General features: G+C 35.9%; 3 protein-coding genes across 8 annotated transcripts in view; 1 reads left to right on the top strand and 2 right to left on the bottom strand.

Moving 5' to 3' along the window:
* Positions 1-97: 97 nt before the first annotated feature.
* Positions 98-1,642, bottom strand: LOC117419341 (electron transfer flavoprotein regulatory factor 1-like). Of its 2 annotated transcripts, none has more exons than XM_034032001.3 (3): positions 1,554-1,642; positions 1,050-1,118; positions 98-475 (listed from the first exon to the last, which is right to left on the bottom strand). In XM_034032001.3, exons 2-3 carry the CDS (start codon positions 1,092-1,094, stop codon positions 257-259), a joined length of 264 nt encoding a protein of 87 aa, XP_033887892.1. In that variant the 5' UTR covers positions 1,095-1,118; positions 1,554-1,642; the 3' UTR covers positions 98-256. The 2 variants fall into 2 exon arrangements, with proteins under 2 accessions (XP_033887892.1, XP_033887893.1); XM_034032002.3 differs by having other exon boundaries at positions 1,548-1,635.
* A 44-nt stretch (positions 1,643-1,686) lies between these two features.
* dnai7 (dynein axonemal intermediate chain 7) overlaps positions 1,687-18,171 on the top strand; it is a 16,812-nt gene continuing 327 nt past the window's right edge. The window contains exons 1-16 of one of the 3 annotated variants that reach the window (XM_034032141.3): positions 1,687-1,737; positions 2,395-2,412; positions 2,686-2,770; positions 3,181-3,272; positions 3,654-3,758; positions 4,012-4,149; positions 4,286-4,432; positions 4,723-4,826; positions 4,923-5,229; positions 5,626-5,737; positions 6,977-7,155; positions 11,892-12,087; positions 12,356-12,570; positions 13,178-13,342; positions 13,871-13,984; positions 14,910-15,613. In XM_034032141.3, coding sequence (XP_033888032.3) covers positions 1,735-1,737; positions 2,395-2,412; positions 2,686-2,770; positions 3,181-3,272; positions 3,654-3,758; positions 4,012-4,149; positions 4,286-4,432; positions 4,723-4,826; positions 4,923-5,229; positions 5,626-5,737; positions 6,977-7,155; positions 11,892-12,087; positions 12,356-12,570; positions 13,178-13,342; positions 13,871-13,984; positions 14,910-15,182 — 2,253 coding nt within the window. In that variant the 5' untranslated portion in view covers positions 1,687-1,734 and the 3' untranslated portion in view covers positions 15,183-15,613. Of the gene's footprint in view, positions 1,738-2,394; positions 2,413-2,685; positions 2,771-3,180; positions 3,273-3,653; positions 3,759-4,011; positions 4,150-4,285; positions 4,433-4,722; positions 4,827-4,922; positions 5,230-5,625; positions 5,738-6,976; positions 7,156-11,891; positions 12,088-12,355; positions 12,571-13,177; positions 13,343-13,870; positions 13,985-14,909; positions 15,614-18,171 lie in introns of those variants that run through there. The other 2 variants (XM_058986158.1, XM_058986157.1) reach the window with 2 other exon arrangements.
* Positions 15,113-18,171, bottom strand: part of lrmp (lymphoid-restricted membrane protein) — a 25,466-nt gene continuing 22,407 nt past the window's right edge. For 2 of the 3 annotated variants that reach the window (XM_058986154.1, XM_034033592.3), the window contains exons 35-40: positions 18,048-18,091; positions 17,726-17,797; positions 17,403-17,467; positions 17,094-17,192; positions 16,666-16,785; positions 15,113-16,089 (exon numbers count right to left, since the gene is read on the bottom strand). In XM_058986154.1, coding sequence (XP_058842137.1) covers positions 15,846-16,089; positions 16,666-16,785; positions 17,094-17,192; positions 17,403-17,467; positions 17,726-17,797; positions 18,048-18,091 — 644 coding nt within the window. In that variant the 3' untranslated portion in view covers positions 15,113-15,845. The remainder of the gene's footprint in view (positions 16,090-16,665; positions 16,786-17,093; positions 17,193-17,402; positions 17,468-17,725; positions 17,798-18,047; positions 18,092-18,171) is intronic. The other variant, XM_058986156.1, reaches the window with a different exon arrangement.

The raw sequence follows: 18,171 nt of genomic DNA, 5'->3' as shown, positions 1-18,171 counted from the left end.
TGTGTTGCAAATATTTCATGCAGTGCACCTCCCTGTCGAGTAAATAAAAATAAAACACTGTTTTGTATGTGGTAATTGGACAGAAATAATAGGAAGATTACACCGTAACACTACACAAGGTTTACCTGTTTGCAACAATGCCATTAAAAACGAAGTACAGTGGTTCTTACTTATTAGTTTGGCATCCTAAATTAAAATGAATGCAGTTTATAAAAGAGTTTTTCTCAACTTGAAAATGCATGTCAATTAAGGCAAGTCATTCCTTTTTCCCTTCCTCATAATACCGCTGCTTCATGGCTCTGTACTTTCGAAGGTAATACAAAGCTTCCAATTCCTTTATAACATACTCTCCACGCCCTATTAGTTCTTTGATCTTTTCAGGGTCTGTGACACCCTTGTTTTTCAAGAAAGCCATCTTGAGACGATCTTTGAAGTAGTCAGCTCCTTTAGGGTATTCTCTCCCAAGGTATAGCAACTTAAATGAGAAAGACAAACAGTATTTTAACAGACGTGCAAAACTAACAAAAAGCTTACAAAAAAATAAAAAATACTGGAGAGAAAAAAAAAGAATTGGATTCAAATCATGTCAATATATATTAAACCTATACATTTATTCCAGTGTTTTTCTGAATTTAAACATGTTTTTCTTCAGCCGTTTTTAGTTTAAATGGTGAACCTAGGAAGTTAAGCTAGAGATTATCTCAATATTTCAGCTGACATGACAGATTGTATTGATGATAAAAGCCTTCCCCTTATCAGCTTCCTGTGAGTGGATACCATAGGGCTAAGCACAATTTAATTCTCAAATTAACATGGATTGTTAATATTTACAGCTGATTCTCAGTTATTTCTCATTGTAAGTTCACTTTTTAACTTGATCTGTTACTGTTTTTCTGCAAGATGTCCTGTTATTTATACATCAATTCCTACTGTTACTTTTGGCACAAAGTTTACAGCACAAACATATGTGGCAGTACATTTTGTATATTAATTTCAAATTTAATCGTATGTAAGTTGTCATTTTTTCATAGGAAGAGCAGAGCACTTACATTTTTATAAAGTCTTACGACTTCACTTCTTAAGGGATTGGCCATTGTCAACCGTCAAATCATCAAGCACTGAAATGATGCACAAAAAAAATCTGAAACTTTTTTGTTTCCCAACATTCTTAAACTAAATCTAGTAACAAATTGCTATTAGTGATATACCCGTCACTTCAACAAACATCAACATGATTTAATTTGAACCATTTGTTTTTGTATTTGAGTTGCTTACAGTAAGTGTACCTGCTGAAATAGCACCTGGCCATAATTTAAGACTAGCAAATTACATTTCCGTGTATTCCACATTACTGTAAATGCTGAAATCACAATAATGTAAGCATACTGTCAATAAAGTATTATTGGCCATTTATCAGGAGTTTACAAGACTTAAAGCATTTTTTTTAACTTAAAATTCTAAAATGTATAAATAAACCCTGTACATTTTTTAATCAAACCCGTTGTTTGTGTAATCTGGGTTTAAATGTATATCTGTAAATACTTTACCAGTACCTTCTGAAAACCTTGCCCTTCGTCCCTTAATTTCTGGTAAACAAAGCCGCAAATCAAACCTGACTGTCGCGCTCTCGCCTTGCCATGCGACACTGTTATCTCAGTGCGGGCACGCACGCGCTAGCGTTTCTATAGTGACGGATCGAAGCTTGTAAACACTGCGTGGAATCTAGCTGCAAGGATGGTGAGTAAGGCTAGTTTGTAAAATTGAAGTTTAAAAATATATTTTATAGGAACACGGGGTATGTGAAAGATTTATTGTTTGTTTGTCTGTCTATCTATCTATCTATCTATCTATCTATCTATCTATCTATCTATCTATCTATCTATCTATCTATATATATATATATATATATATATATATATATATATATATATATATATATATATATATATATATATATATCCGCTCCTCTTTCAACGCTAAACGTAAATTCAAGAATTGATATAAGGAAAATAGCAATGGGAGAGTCCATTAGATATTACAAATTCATGCTTATTCTAATGAGTTTTAAAACAAACCTCATTTCAAAAGGAATACACCTTTTTTTATATATTTTAACACAATTAATTTTTAAGGTTCTAAGTATTTCAGTACATTTTCTTTAATTTAGTACCCATTCGAGTTTTTCATGTAGTTAATTTTAATGTAGCAAATGATATTGCCAGCTGTATAAGACATTGTGGATTCTCTAATCAAGGGAGTGCTTTGTTCAACACACACACACACACAACTTCTGTATCTTCTTTTCGGTGTTTCCTTTGTTAGTGGTAATCAAGCATGCCTTTATTTATATCTCTAACTTTTCTCTTTGTCTTTTTCATCCTTGACTGCCGTTAGCCACCAAAGAAAGGAAAGGTATGCATGCAGAATGAGAACACTACGGTATCTAGTTACAGTAGATTTGTAAACAAAATTAATAAGCTTAATAGTTTATTAGGTAAAAATGGATTAACCTCAAAACATATTACATGTCAAAATAAAAATCTGATATGCTTGTTTTTTTAATTGGCATAATATTCTTACATATCCACTGTTTTACTCCATATTCTGCAAAAAACTGTAATGTTAAATGTGTTTTATTTAAATTAGAAATACAATAATAAGATCTGTGCATTTATCTATTTGAAGTCTGGAAAGAATAAAGGGAAGCTCAGCAAAGCTGAGCGTGAGAGGTTACAAAGGGAAGAAGAGGAGAGAAAGGTCAGAGAAGAAGGTAAAATATCTGTTTTCATAATACAGCACAAGTTCAGAAACACAACTTTCAGCATACACAATGGAACAGACACATATATCTGGGATCCTGGTTGTTAACATACATATTTTGCAAAATGTATTTCAACATATTCCCATATGTTCCATACTGAGTTTTCAGCCTATACTTTCTGGCAGTCTGTTATGAACAGATAAAAGCTTAATGGGTGCTGCACCAAGTAGATACCCTAGCATGTGGACACACTTTTATATGAACAAATAAAGATTTAACAATAATAGTCCAGAATATGTGAAATTACTGGTCTCCTGTAACCAGCTTATGGCATTCTTAGAACAATTATTTGGGGATATTACCAAACCATTTCAGTGCAGTAAATTAAAACAAAATTTGTTTTTGATTTTCTTTTACAGAAGAGGCACGACTTATAGCTGAAAAGGAGGAAGCTGAGAGGCTAGAGAGAGAACGGAAGGTGCAGGAAGAACGTGAAAGACTTGAGTCAAAGGTCTCTTCTTTTTAATATTATACATCATCTAATTATATAATATACTATTCAGTGCAAACCAAAATGTTACAATAGTTATCTACATTCTTTTGGGTAATCGTTATGATTTAAAAAACATACAAACATATTTGTATATATTAAATATATTTAAGTTATTTAGCTAATGGAGCAAAGCCCTCCAACAATTTTGTAATATGTTATCAGGACTTTTTATTTTAGGATGTTTCAGGTTTGCCAGAATATGTTCTATTGATATATTCTTTATGATATAATAGCAAACCACACCAGACCTTTCCTGTCACATTTCCTGTTGCATGTGCTTTAATGGTGAGGGATGTCAATACAGGTTTCCTCTCTGTAATAAATTCACTTATTTTACAGGACAGAGATCGCAGAGAGGATGAACTAACTGAACTCCGCCTTTTACTACAAGAAAACAGTCAAGCTGCAAATAAATGGTATGGAGACCTCAGAGCAAAGGCTAAGGTAACTATCCATGTATCTTTTATATCATTAAATTATGCAATTTGAACAATTACAAATCAGTAGTCTCACTGAGGTTGACTATAGTAAAGAGCAGTAAATGCATGTGGGGAAAAAAACTGCAAAGCTACTGTGCAAATATAATGTGATATTTCTTTTTTTTTTAAATAATGGTTCAGAAATGTTGCTTTAAAAACCTGTTAAAATCAGCAGTAGAGCAGTTATTTGGTTTTAATCACAAATATTATTTTTCTAGTGGGATCGTTACATGCAGTGTGATGGCAGTCCTGATCCATCAGTGCCACATGAGATAAATACCTTTATGAATCTGTGGAGGGACAACAAATGTGTAGACATTAACTCTGTATGGTTGAAGTCTACATTAGCAATAAGTGTAAGTGCTATAGCTCATCTGATTTTCTTAACTAAATAGCTGTACGCACACATTTTAAAATGTATTATTTAAATTATTTATAATTAAAATCAGGATTAAAAATACAATTTTTATAACTATAATATGCTGCTCTTAGCTTATAGATGAATTGGACCAGTTGTTGGCTGAGACACCAGCTTTTGAGCTGAATGAAAAAGATGTGATGGAGTACAAAGAAACGATTCTCAATTTACAGAATCTCACTCACTGTAAACTGAATAACGCCACTGAAGAAATACTAAAGGTAATGATCTTGACTTGCTCACATGCATGTCTTTGAAAAGTCAAATTGCCTTTCTTATTGAACTGTAATATAAAAAAGGTTACAAAGTAATATTGAATTCTAATGTTTCTACTATTCAATAGAAATAGTACCACCTTTCTTTTTAAAAAAATAATAATAAAATGACACAAAAGGACATTAGTAATTTCACTGGATGATTGAAAATATGGTCTATTTTTAAAAATGTTCCATTGCAATTCAGGAGGAACTCCATACTGTATTTGAACTGGTATTTATACTTATTTTGTTAGAGTTCTAACCTTCTTGCTGACACAGAGACTGGGAACATGCAGACCATGATAAAGAACAAGAACTTAACTCTATGTATATGGGCAAACTTGAACAAGAATCCAAGGTACCTTTTCCAAAGCCTATTTACAGTTAAGTATTTCCAAATCTCATGAGGTGTTGTTTGTTTCTAATCAAATTTGAAATGTATCTAATTTAACAGGTTCAAAGGCTATGAATTTAGTGACACTGGACTTTCATTCGAGCTGCCCAAACAGCTGGCTTTGAGTGACATTGCTGTGCGGATTCTGCATACTCAATACGACCACCTGTCCCACCTGAGCAACACATTTTACACAAGGGTAAAGAAGTGTGTAACCCAGAGCCACCCAGCATCATTAGCAGGCGAGAGTAAGGATGAAAGTAAAGAGGGTGAGGTGGAGCTACTCGAAGGAGAACCGAAGGAAGACACACAAAGTGTACCGCTTATTGAAGACGAAATCCAATCTCTTAAATCTGAAGACAGAAAGGTGAGAAATAAAGGTTCTTTTAATCTCTCACTTTATGGATGGAGATGCGAATCGTGATAGGTCAGATGACTTCAAACCATTATTGCAAGTTCAGCTCTTAAATACATCTTTGTTATGCAGTTTAAAAATTAGCACAGTTGAGTAAAAGAGTCTTCTGTTTCTCTGTGCAAATACTGTGAGTAAAAGAGCACCCCCCCTGCATTAATTTAACAATCCGAGGAGTATTAACATTGCCACTAAAGATGATTAGAATTTACTTGTAAATATTTGTAAGTTGTTCTGTAATGTAAGACTATATAATAAATTATAGCAAGTTTAAAAGTAATCTGAACTGCAGTTTCTGAAAGTAACTCATCCTCTGTTCATATGTGGAAATGTTCTATCATTTATAAGCAGCAGAGTGCTATGAGCTTAGTTTCAACTAAAGATGAAACTAGAAGTTTGGCAGAGAAAAACAAAGAAGAAGGAGAAAATAAGACAGATAGCCTCATTGAAGTGAATACTGAAGGTAAGTGAATAAATCTTTCACATTACTGGGAGATTATTAAAGAGAAAAATGGTATGGATTTGACATAAACGCATTATGTTAACTAATGTATTCTTTTTTTTTTTATTTACTCCAGTTTTATCGCCAATTGTGTTATTATTAATCTCGGTTCACCGCTGCCACCCCCCGGCGTCTCAGGAAACTGAGGCTGAAACACGTGTCCTCCGAAACGTGTTCCTGCCAAGCCGTCATTTTTTGCATTGCGGATCCACAGCAAAGCCATCAGACCTATAGTGCCGGAGGACAACACAGATCTGAATGGCTCCACTGCAGACCCGCAGGTGCCCTATCAGTCACAGGGGTCACTGGTGCGCGGTGAACCATGGATTGCCCTGCTGACCTAAGCCCTCCCTACCCGGGCGGCGCTCGGCCAATTGTGCGCCGCCCCCCTGGGAACCCCGGATTTGCCCCGGTCATGGTCGGCAAATGACATAGCCTGGATTTGAACCTGCGATCTCCAGGCTATAAAGCGCATCCTGCACTCCACGCGGAGCGCCTTTACTGGCTGCGCCACTCAGGACCCCCCAACTAATGTATTCTTGTTGCTGTTTAGATTCACTTTGTGTAATCTGTGTTATAGTCATCACGCCCTGGTGAAGTTTAACCTTCAAGTACATCTGGCCCACCACAGTGTAATCATTAACCATCCCCTCTCCAACATTCTTACCAATGTATTTCTCACATCCACTAAAGGCAGTGATGTGGGACATGTGAATGGTGTACCTGATGTACTTGGTTAAGACATTACTCTCAATACTTTATTGAGGGGAGGTTTAAAACTTTTCATAAAAGTCTTCAGGATGTGATGACTGAAACAGAAGAAGGTAAATCTGATATAAAGTGAATCTAAGCAACAATAATACAATATAAATGAAGTTAATGATATTATTATTATTATTATTATTTGTTTATTTAGCAGACGCCTTTATCCAAGGTAACTTACAGAGACTAGGGTGTGCGAACTATGCATCAGCTGCAGAGTCACTTACAATTACGTCTCACCTGAAAGACAGAGCACAAGGAGGTTAAGTGACTTGCTCAGGGTCACACAATGAGTCAGTTGCTGAGGTGGGATTTGAACTGGGGACCTCCTGGTTATAAGCCTTTTTCTTTAACCACTGGACCACACTGCCTCCATTACCAAGTTGCTATTTAAGTTATTCACTAACTTTTAACACTAATTTTAAACACCTTTAAAAGATTGGTTGTGTGCAGTTCAGGAAGCGTCACTACCTGCACCAGCGCAGGATCAAGAAGATTTTCTTCAGGAAGATACAGTTGACCTGCGTCAGTTCACACCTTTGGGTGGAATCTATTACTTTGATGTGTTTAAGCTTCCACCTCAACCTCAGAATATAAAGGGATGGACAATTGTGCAGGTAAATATCTCATCATTTTTCTGGTAAAACATTCTATTTTGATTGGAAGGCATTTAGTAATTGTAACACTAGTTCTTGTGTTATAATGTAGGTCAGTGGTGCGCAAACTTTTTATATGCCACCCCCTTTTCTTAGCATACATTTTGTTGCACACCCCACCCCACCCTGCCCCCACCCTAACTTTATATTTTAACAGGTGTTTTTTTTCCCCAGATTTAATAATTATATTATTTAATATTTATTAGTCTAGCAGCTAGGACCAAACATTTTCAAAAGGTTCACCCATAAAGCTAGAAAATTTCTGATGGTACCATACTTTTCTGTGACACTTGTGGGCAACCCCTAGGGTGGATGTGGACTTCTGAAGTAGTGCAGTTTTTTTTTCTACAGAGGGGTTTGTTGAGGGACTCTGACATAAAAAATGTCTGTCTATGAAGATGGGATATTTCAAGATAATCTAATCTACTGTACCACAGGATGACAATAAATCAATTTACTTGCAGAAATTAAACTTCAAGAGGATGTCTGGGTTGACTGAAACCTGATTCTTCTCAGCATCTAAAATCAGTATCATAAACATGATAATTGGATGATTTTAATATTATTTATTTATTATTATGTATTTCTTAGCAGTCTTGGCTTGTCATGTGAATAGAATACAGTATGTGTCTCAAAGCATTAATTAGCCTTCAATCACAAGACTATGAGAAATGAGGGATAGTTAAGACTCATCATTGCTCTCAGTCAGACAAGGCTTCAACAAGTCTGTTGGTGCATTCTTCATTAGAGCAAGCATCAGAGCACACCATTCCCTCTTTTCTACATCTGCACTGCTGCAGGAGCTCTCCACCATCATCAACTTTCCATCCATTGGCAACAGGTGATGGGAGATTCAAAAACTGCTCTGTAGCATGCAACCATATTAAACTTTGATAGATTACTCTCTTTACATACTCTGAGAATGCATCCGTTGTAGGTGGCAGCTTTTCACTGGTAGCACTTTTCTTTGAGAAAAGCTTGTATCTTAGCATGTCCAGTGATGAGCATTTTCTTTTGGCATATACCAGTGATGTGAGTTGTAGAGATGATGCCATGGCTTCATCAGTGATGGATACAGAATACTGACCAAGTTGCTTGAGCCCATCCAGTAGGTCACAATTTGCAGTCAGGGTTTTCATTCACTTTCTTTTTCCTATCCCACTGAATGCACTTGAGAGTCACAGCCACTCAAGGCATGGATTGAGGGCAACACAAGGGAAATGTCGTGTCCAAGATCTTGAGCAACAGTGTGCATTGGGATGTAGCGCTTCTTTTGTGCAACTCCAGTCCTGAAGAAGAGCTCTTGAATATCTAGCAGAAAGATCTTGGGCACATGGCAGCAACATCCGATCAATGCTCCACAACACAACACGTTTTACATTCAGTGTTTTAAGTGCAAGGCTGATGTGTAGAAACATTCTTGAGTCAGCCTCTTCGTGGTCTGACTGGACCTCTTCTACTCTGCTAAACTGCCCATGTTCCACCATAACTGCCTTTTGTGTGTCTGTGAAGCCCCCTGCCAAGAGCAACTTTCTTCCATCTTCATCAAAAAATTTGCCATGTTAGCCTTGTTAGCAGGATTAGAAAGCATTTTCTGTCGCTGTATGGACAGGTGAGTAGCTCTTGAAGACTTCCTCATTTCCTGCATTTGGAGTCTGCCACATCTGGCTTTCTCCACTTTTGATTGTCTGGTCATGAGAATAGTTGTCACCAACCACTGCAAAGTTTTGAGAAAGAATCATTCCTAGAAGTTTCTCAGAAAGATTTCGAAATGTACCATAATCACTTCCATCAGTGGAAACCATGTGGATGATCATCATGAAGTCGACTACTAGTAGACTTGGATCTGTTGTGTTTGGTATTTCTGGCAAACTATGGTCTTGTTCTAACCAAAATATGGTTGCACTTTTGATTGTTTTGTAGAAAGATCCATCCAAATTGAACAATGACAAAGGAACGGGAAAGCTCATGCTTGAGTTCATGGACATCAACATCTCTAGCTTGTGCTATCACTGTCAGTTTGCTGAATATTTGTCTCTCAATGTTTCTGTTTTTTGCTTCTGTTTGGAAGAAATTGTCTTGTTGAGACTGTCAAACGTGTTCAGCTTTGGCCTTTGTATCGGGGCAAAGAAGTCCACTTCACTGGTAGAGATTCTCTTCTTAATGAAGTCTGCAAGCCTCTTCTGTTCCTGTTCATGAATTCCACCAAGATTGTTTGCCACGTCTGGTGGTGCTACTGTGGATGTAGCGATGTTGATTAAAGGCTGCATGATTTCTGAAGATAAACCAGCTTCAATCTCAAATGGATTGACTATCCTCATACTCACAGTCTTGACAACTCTTTCCACATCATCTTCATTTTTGCTTATCCTTCATGACCAAGCTTCCTTGTGGATTCCTGTTAGTGCACTTTGCATCCCACACAGACTTGACAAATGATGTGCATTCTCCCTTAGGTGGGCAGTCTGGTAATACTTCTGAAGTGCCTCTTTGATACACAAGTGGCGATATTTACCACAGTCTTTAATGATTGACTGCTCGATTCCCAACATGCTAGATGCCACTGAAAGGTCTTGTTGTGTGATGAACAGACCAGTTTCCATCACAGAGTTCTTGGTAAATCTCAGGCTGGTTCTTTTCTAGGAGTTTCCCCTCAATGACATTGATCGTATCCCACCTGGCATAGTTCCGGTGACCACACATGAAGTCAAGTGGGATCATTTCAGCAAACATTTCAAGCTCTATTTGTGTTTATCATGCCGCTTTGCTGCAATGTGGTCTAGCTGCAACTGCGATAAGTCTGTCACATAGTTGTCCCACAGAACAAACGTTTCAGAGCACTGACACCCATGCTCTGTAAACTTGTCCATGACAACTTGTATTGGATGGAAAACCTGGATGAACTTTCTGATTTCATCTTGCATGTCTGTTTCATTCTCATCACACACTTTAGCAATGTCAACAAGAAGTTGAATACATCTTGTTGCATGCTCTAAAATCTCAGCTCGCTCCTCTTCAGTAACAGTTGCATCTTCCTTTGCAAGCCAGTCACCAAAGGCCATCCACTTTAGCCTTTGCATGGCCTCATTCATGATCTTGTGTGTGCGAACACCCGTTGTAAGCTTTGTCTTTCATTAGATCAGATATAAAATAATTATTTTCACCTTTAAACAAAATCAAACAACAAAAATACATATACAAAATTATATAAGCCATAAAACATTAACTATTGACATAAATCATAATTGGACGGCTAGTTTTAAACTTTTTTTTTTTATAGATTTTGAACAGGGACTGCTGAGATAAGTAATAAAAGAAGAAAGGAAAGAAGTCACGGGCTGCTTCTTTTCGAGTCCAGAGAAGTATAGTTTATTCAAGATAAAAGTTTTGAGTTGCAAAGTTACAACCAGACATCTTGAAGGTTACATGGTGACAGCAGTTTGCAGGTATCCTCTATCCAAGCACGGATCAGAGCAATACAAAGAACATTTCAGGATTTTCAGTTTAAATGCAGTCTTTCAGTGACATCATGATTTTTCTTTAAACCAATCAGACAAAGACACAAATCTCTTATCACTTGGTTAATTGTCCATTTGTACTAACCCTAGCTTCAAAGCATCTGGTTCAATCCAGTTTTTCTTGAAGTAGCTAGTTTTTATAACCCTCATAAAATCAACTGTAATTTCCAAAGAAAACCTGTTTTATGTCTAGTTTGTTAAGATGTTTAACAATATGTTGGTACATCTAACACAAAAACAATGATCCACCCTAAATGGCAAATGCCTTTGTTATTAGAACTGGACATCAAAGGAGAGTCCAACACCTATTTCAAAGTGTCTTGGAGGTCAGCCTTGTCCTAGCAAGGACAAAGTGACCAGAAAGATTTTTATCAACTTACTGTCTAACTAGGAATTTAACCAGAATCTGACTTAATGTTTAACCCATTCTGTGAGTTGTATTCTAAGACCAAAAATTCATTTATATCTAAATAAAATGTTCCAACAGGGACATTTGCTGCATCTTGTCTTCAATGAAAACAACAAGTGACCTGAGTCATGTGATAGGGTGCTGGGTCAAGTCTCCCCCACATCCATTTTTAGTAGTCCCCCTGGCTGCTAAACACTATAATTGTTTTGGGAAAAGATGCAGAAAGCCACCAGGCTACACACACTAGTGAAACAACCATTCTGCATAGGTGGCCGTTTTGGGATACCAAGTCCCTCAACAAACCCCCCCTGTAAAAAAAAATAAAAAAACAAAACACTTCAGAAGTCCACATCCACCTTAGGGGTTGTCCACAAGGGAAATATATATATATATATATATATATATATATATATATATATATATATATATATATATATATATAATTTACACTTGCTTTTTTTCACTTTGCTGTTACAAGTTAGTATACTGGTAGATTATGGTACACCATCATTATAATGTGTTGTACCCTTATCCTGATAATCTCTTCTTAAATTTAAATGAAACTACCTCAGATTCTGGTTCTCAGTCTGGCAGCTGTGTGGCTAAAATGTTATCTGTAGGTACTTTAGTTTTCAGTACAGTTATTTTAGCACCACCTACAGTTACAATAATACTGTATGTTGATTTAAACATGTAAGCCAAAATTACATTATTTTTGGTATACACATTGACCTTTCACACTTTTGAAGCAGTTACGTTTTTCTTCCTAGCTGTTGGATACAGGACTACAGACTTTTCCATACCCCATGGAAACAATCAAATCAAGTAATTCTGGTTCTGGGAAATTGGATGAGAAGGAAACTGATAGCAGCAGTTTTACTTTTCCACCAGTAGGTGTCACAATCAGTCTTCCTGACACAGTCATGTTTTTGGAGGACCCTCAGGTTGCTAGATGGGACGCAGAAGGTATTCTTTTTATATTAACAAACACACCTTTATTTATATGTCAGAGGCTAAAGTGGAATCAGCTGTTTTTGTTTTTATTATCATTACAGGTTTTTGATTTACCCACTGATAGGAAATGTGGTCTCTATTTACTTTTTGCTTTTTAGCTAGGGCTCAAACAGATTACTTGGTGGGGGGCATCATGTTATTTAAATTGAAATTGTTTTGAAATGGCTATTATTTAGATTCTATTGTTAAAATGTTTCTCTTTAAATATATATTTTTGCAGGCAAACAATGGAAAACAGACTGCATTAGTGATGTGAAATATGATAAAGAAGCCAAACGCATTTCCTTCAAGATGGATACTTTTTACACTTTCACACTCCTGCAGGAGTCCCACGTGAACATGCCCTTTCAGTCTTGGGAGCTGAGACCACTGGGTTTAAATAATGCCATTCTAACAGTTACTGCTGCAATTCAAGAAGTAGAAATAATAATTAAGGCAAGTGCAATTTAATTGCAAAAAACAAATGGTGCTTTTGATTTAGCTGTAAAAAATATTTTATTAGATCCTGTCATTCCAATACTATAACTATTGTTTGGTTTTCATAGTATTGCCTTGCGTGTGTTCCGATGTTGTACATACAAATTATAATTTACTCAATGGAATATTAAATCAATAACTACTTGACAACAACTATTTCCTCATCACAAAATGGCCTGCCATACTAAAGCTAATTACTGTATGTTGAACATACCTTTGTGGCTTTTCTGATTAGGTTATGAGCGTGTATCTGGAACAAACTGGGAGTAGACCTAAATTGGCCCTTGTATTTACCCCCCTCCCCCTCTTTCTCAAATGGATTTGATCAATCTATACCCCATCTGAATAAGCCACATGTGGGTTTGAGAGAGTATCCTTTATTATCCCTGGATTACCCCCTAAAAATAAGTGGGCAATGCAATCCGCATGGAATCCCTGAAGCTGTAAAATGCTCTATAAAATCCAGCTGTGGCTTATCGTTTGGGGTATAGCCATCAACTGTCCAGAGAAGTTCAACACACATTGACATCAGGGCAGACCTAATAATATGATTTTTTAAAAACAGGATGGTCAGTGCATGTTGAACTTGTTACATTCCAACAAAGACAACCTTTCCCACATCAGAGGAAATTGGATGACCCCCGCTGCACTCATAAGGGCAATGAGAAGTGCTGGAGTAAACATCTTTGTGGAGGAAGATTCAGAACGATTTGTAAGCTTCAATTCTAAGGTATGGAAAGAAAAATAAAAGGTACAGTGTTGCTTAGCAGTACTTTATTCACAGGCACACCTGCCGTTTTATTCCCCCAAAGGAAATTCTTGAAGGGATTTTCTTACCCCGTTGCCAGTTTAAAGAAACCTGAAAATGTTAGACCATATCATAGAGAAAAATCCACTCTGTACCTAATTCCAAAATAGTTGCCTACAGGCAAGTACAGACTTTCTATTGCTTTTTATGCACAGATCCCCCCAGAACATTTTGGTTGTTGGCGATATTACAATTAAAAACAACAACAAAAAATATATATTTAGTGTGGAAAAAAAAAAAAAAAAAAAATTTTAGAAAACTAGTTAGCCTAAAATTGTAGGACCAAAGCACTACACATTACAATATACTGTACTATACAATTTATATATATATATATATATATATATATATATATATATATATATAATTTTTTTGTTTGTTTTTAATTTTGTAACTGTTGTAGAATATTATTTTCACACCCAGTTATTATGTGTATTCTTTTCATGTTAGAATCCGCAAGCAGAACAAGCTATTTATGAACAGATGGCCCTGGCTTCATCTGCATATGCTTTTTCTTGGAGCAAATGGAACGCAGTGTGTGGCACAGAACACATTGTTATACAGGTATGTTATTAAAACCAACAGCTACCAGTTTTTTGGGTGATTATTGCACAATCCCATAACTTTAATTAATTAGAACTACTAAGCACTTCCCACAAAACAGATTTCAACACTCATTCCAAATGGTCAAAATGAAACACATGGACTGATGTTTTAAAGCCACTTTACACTTTCTGTGGGGTTGGGGACTTTCACCACAGAGCAATAATATTATTTATATATATTTATATATATATATATATATTATATATAAAATTTATTTATTTATTTGTTTTTTTAAAGACACCAAAGCCTCCAGATACTCCCAAGTTCCAAGCATTAGAGACAGGAACAGGGAATTTGCAACTGCTAAAGTAATACAAAGGTGGAAGCTGGGTTAACGGGATGCGGTTGACCTACTTGCTGAAATGTATTTTCAGAAAGCTAAAGTACATCAGTGTTTGAAAACAAAGCTATGACAGTATTGGCAGAGGAACCCCAGAATTCTCTGGCTATAAACACCTGGAGCACACATGGTGCATTTAGATCTACCCATAGGCAATGTTGGGACCTTTGTACACAAAATCATGATAAATGTATCCTTGAACATGAAACCATGGGCCATTATCTGGGAAGAATGTAAGCTACTGTGGAATTGTCTAATTTAACAAAATCGGTAACATTTAAGACATTATGGGCCATATTCTCAAAGCTTTTACACCAGTCTTTAATTAACTCCTATTTTTTTGATGGAGAGAAACACTTATAAATATTACAAAACTCAAACTAGGTCATATAAAAGCACCCTCAAGTTGTTTGTTGCTCATGTGATAACATAAATATGAATTGTTCTCGGTTTTAAAAAAATTTGAATTCATTCAAGAATGGAGGAGACACTTTGAAAACAAAGCCCCATATATTGAATAACCATGTTTTACTTAATTTCCAGGTAAGTGAACACCTTAACACAGACAATGTGGCAGATGAAGACTGGGCTTTGTATTTGCTAAGTGCTAACAGGGCACTGCGGCTACAGATCACAGAGTACAGCGAGGAATTCTCCACTGATCTGGCAGAAAACAGCGAGTTTCATTCCACGTTTTACCACATGCTGAAAGATGGAATCAGTGATGCAGCGTTGAACAAGATTAATCAATCTCACTCTCTTTTTATTGACTGTGTGCAAAAGCTTTTGATTGCGACCAAAGTTCTATCTTACTAGTGATTTATCATACTTTATTATAGAATTACTTTATTGTGCACATCTTTTTCTGAAAAAAAATAAGTTGCAATTTCTTTTAACATTCAGTCTCTGAAATTGCAAATTTCTAAACAAATCATTTACATAACAAAAAAAGTGTGTCCCACCTGCAACTTAAAGAACACAATTGAATGCTCCACTAGACAAAAGTAAAGTTAATGTTGTTTACATCAAAACATTTAAAAATATCCCATGATATTACACTGCAAGAAAAAAAACCAAAAAAAAAAAAACAGGATGTTGATGAGTTATTAAAAATGTTCATTAAAAAAGGCAGCTTCTTCTGGTACAGATACCCAAAGGGTAAATATCCCACCCTTTTCTTTAGAGAAACATCAGTAACAAAATGAGACTTCAGTCAACATCTGTTAAAACAGCTTTTTTTTTTTTTTTTAACCAAATCCCTCTTGTATGGTGTAAAATTAATGCCATTTCAATTCTCATTTTAGATTCACAGTGCTGTAAACCAAACAGCAACATTAAGGGTGTACTTAGTGTTCCAAGAAACTACTGCCACACAACTCATTTTTAACTAAGTATATTACATAAAATAGGAATATCATGGTTCTCAGTTGTTTAAATACTAAGTGAACTACTAAAAAACATCACACTATAAAAGAACTGTTATACAGGAGGCTGGCCATTGTGCCTAAGTCCAGTATAAGGCCACAGAAGCTGCTGTATCGACATCCAAGAGTCCCCAGTCCCCACAGGAGCCGCCTCCGCAGACGGTTGGAAGGCAAAGCCAGCGATCAGGCCAATGACAGCAGCAAAAAGTATAACCATAATAAGTGAAATCCACAGTCTTTTGTTGGTCTTAGAAAGAGAGCTTTGGAAATCAGCAATGTATGAAGATATCTTGTTATAGCTGTGGAAATAAAAGTTATTCAATATATCAAATTTAACACACACAGTATACTGGTAAAATACTTTTAAAAGCAGGGAAAAAAAAAAGCCAAAACTGCAAAACCACCATAATTGTTTGTCCAGAGTAAAGGCTCAGGAAAGCTAAACCTTCCAGTAATGGGTTTATGAGATCTGCATTACTGATTAACCCTTTCAGTCCTGGCGGGACCTCATGGTCCCGTCTCATCTTAGTGCCACATGTTAACATATGCTGTCGGAAATCAAGTTGGAACCTCACAGGACTCCTACATCCCAGTCTGAGGTAGTGTATAAAAAAATATATAAATACAAAATTGTCCTGTTCTCATGTATACTCAATAAAAAGGAGCCCATTCTTCAGCTCGACAAAAGTAATTCAGGACTGAAAGGGTTAAAGCTCCCACAGCAGAAAAATTGCCTCCTGTTACCCCCAAAAAAGCAAAGCAGTTGTTTGAAGATGCAATTGCTCTTTCTGCATGTTGTAGGTTGCACGGCGAAGCAAGAGTTTAGTTGGGCTTAAAGCAGAATTGCTAAATAAAACAAAATGTCTTAAACTAACATTGTGGAAGTAATTGAAACTGCTGATATTATATTTCTCTTTTCTGAGAGGCTTGGCTTTCGTTCCTGAATTTCCTCTTTCTTTTCCTCTGTTGGAGGGGATTCTGTTTCATGTTCATGCCTACAAAAATTGTGTTATTCAACAAACATTTGTGGTTTAATTGCAAAAGTATGTTACTTTTATCACAAAATGAACACATTCTTATGAAGTACAATAACAATGTACAGTAGTACTAAACATTTCTTTAGTCCTACTGAACATGGAGTATTTCAAATCTTAAATGACTGCTTAGAGGTGTTTAAAGGGTAGTATAGTTAATCCATTCATTCATGAATTGACCATTTATTAACAGCTGGCCTCATGATTTTTCTTACAATATTTATGAATGTGAGAAATAGAAGATTAGTATGGGTAAAAGTAATTCTCACCCTTTCATTAACGAGGGTTCATCAGATTCTGCCCATGTGCAAGAGCTAATGAACCGTTGTAATGCAGGACGAGGATTTGGCTTCACTCCCAACAACGTCCTGAAACATAATTTTAATACCAAAATACATCAGCGTGATTACTTCCTTATCTACAAAAAAAGTGTTAACTTCAAAATAGAAATTAATATTGTACCTAGAATTGGATCCACAAATGTTCTGCCTGGGTATGTAGTTTGTTTAGATATTTACTGGCATATACAAATCAGGATCCAACATCCAGACAGACACACACACACAAATGATACATACCAGGTGCTAGATCTCCTTGACAATTTGTCATTAGCTTCAGTTTCTGCATTTGCATGCAACTTTTGCTTAAAGACAAACAAAATTTGCAAAGATAAATAAAAAGATTAAAACATTTTACATCTTAAGAAAATGAATAAAAAACTGTTTGAAAATCAATTAAGTAAATGACATATCTTTGCTATTATGCGCATAACAGTACATTAGAACAAACAAAATGACCCACTGATAGTGTTTACAGCACTTCAGTGTGCGCTACAGTACCTTGTCACACAATGTGACTATCAATATTAAAAGGTCTTTACAAGTAGTAAGAAATTGCTTACCAGGTCAAAATGAACAGGACCTCCATTATTTCTCGGTATGGCTGCAATGCTCACCCGTCGTTGGGAGGAAGGCTGTGTGATGGAAAAACGGTTTAATTATATATTGAGCTCCCTTTATTTATTAAATCAAACTGAACTGCTGACATATAATATTTAATAAAGTTATATATGAAACCCATCTAATATGACATTTTCCACCACGAGAGAGCAAAGACCAGATTAACAAATTGGTATTTTTGTATGAAGCTCAGATCATGCTTTATAAACACACATTAACACATTTCTGGGCTGTATTAAAATAGAATAAAGCAATTTAACCTACCTTATAGTATTGGGAACCTGGAGACCTCTTATTTCTCAAATCATCTAAGAAAAAAAAAAAAAAAAGCAGAAGTACGTAATACAAAAACACCCACCCATATTCTGAAATCTCGTGTCAAATTGAA

This window comes from Acipenser ruthenus, chromosome 14, assembly GCF_902713425.1.
Source record: "Acipenser ruthenus chromosome 14, fAciRut3.2 maternal haplotype, whole genome shotgun sequence".
NCBI lineage: Eukaryota > Metazoa > Chordata > Actinopteri > Acipenseriformes > Acipenseridae > Acipenser > Acipenser ruthenus.
The sequence above is the reverse complement of the archived record's forward strand: the minus strand, read 5'-3'. Positions and strand labels throughout refer to the sequence as shown.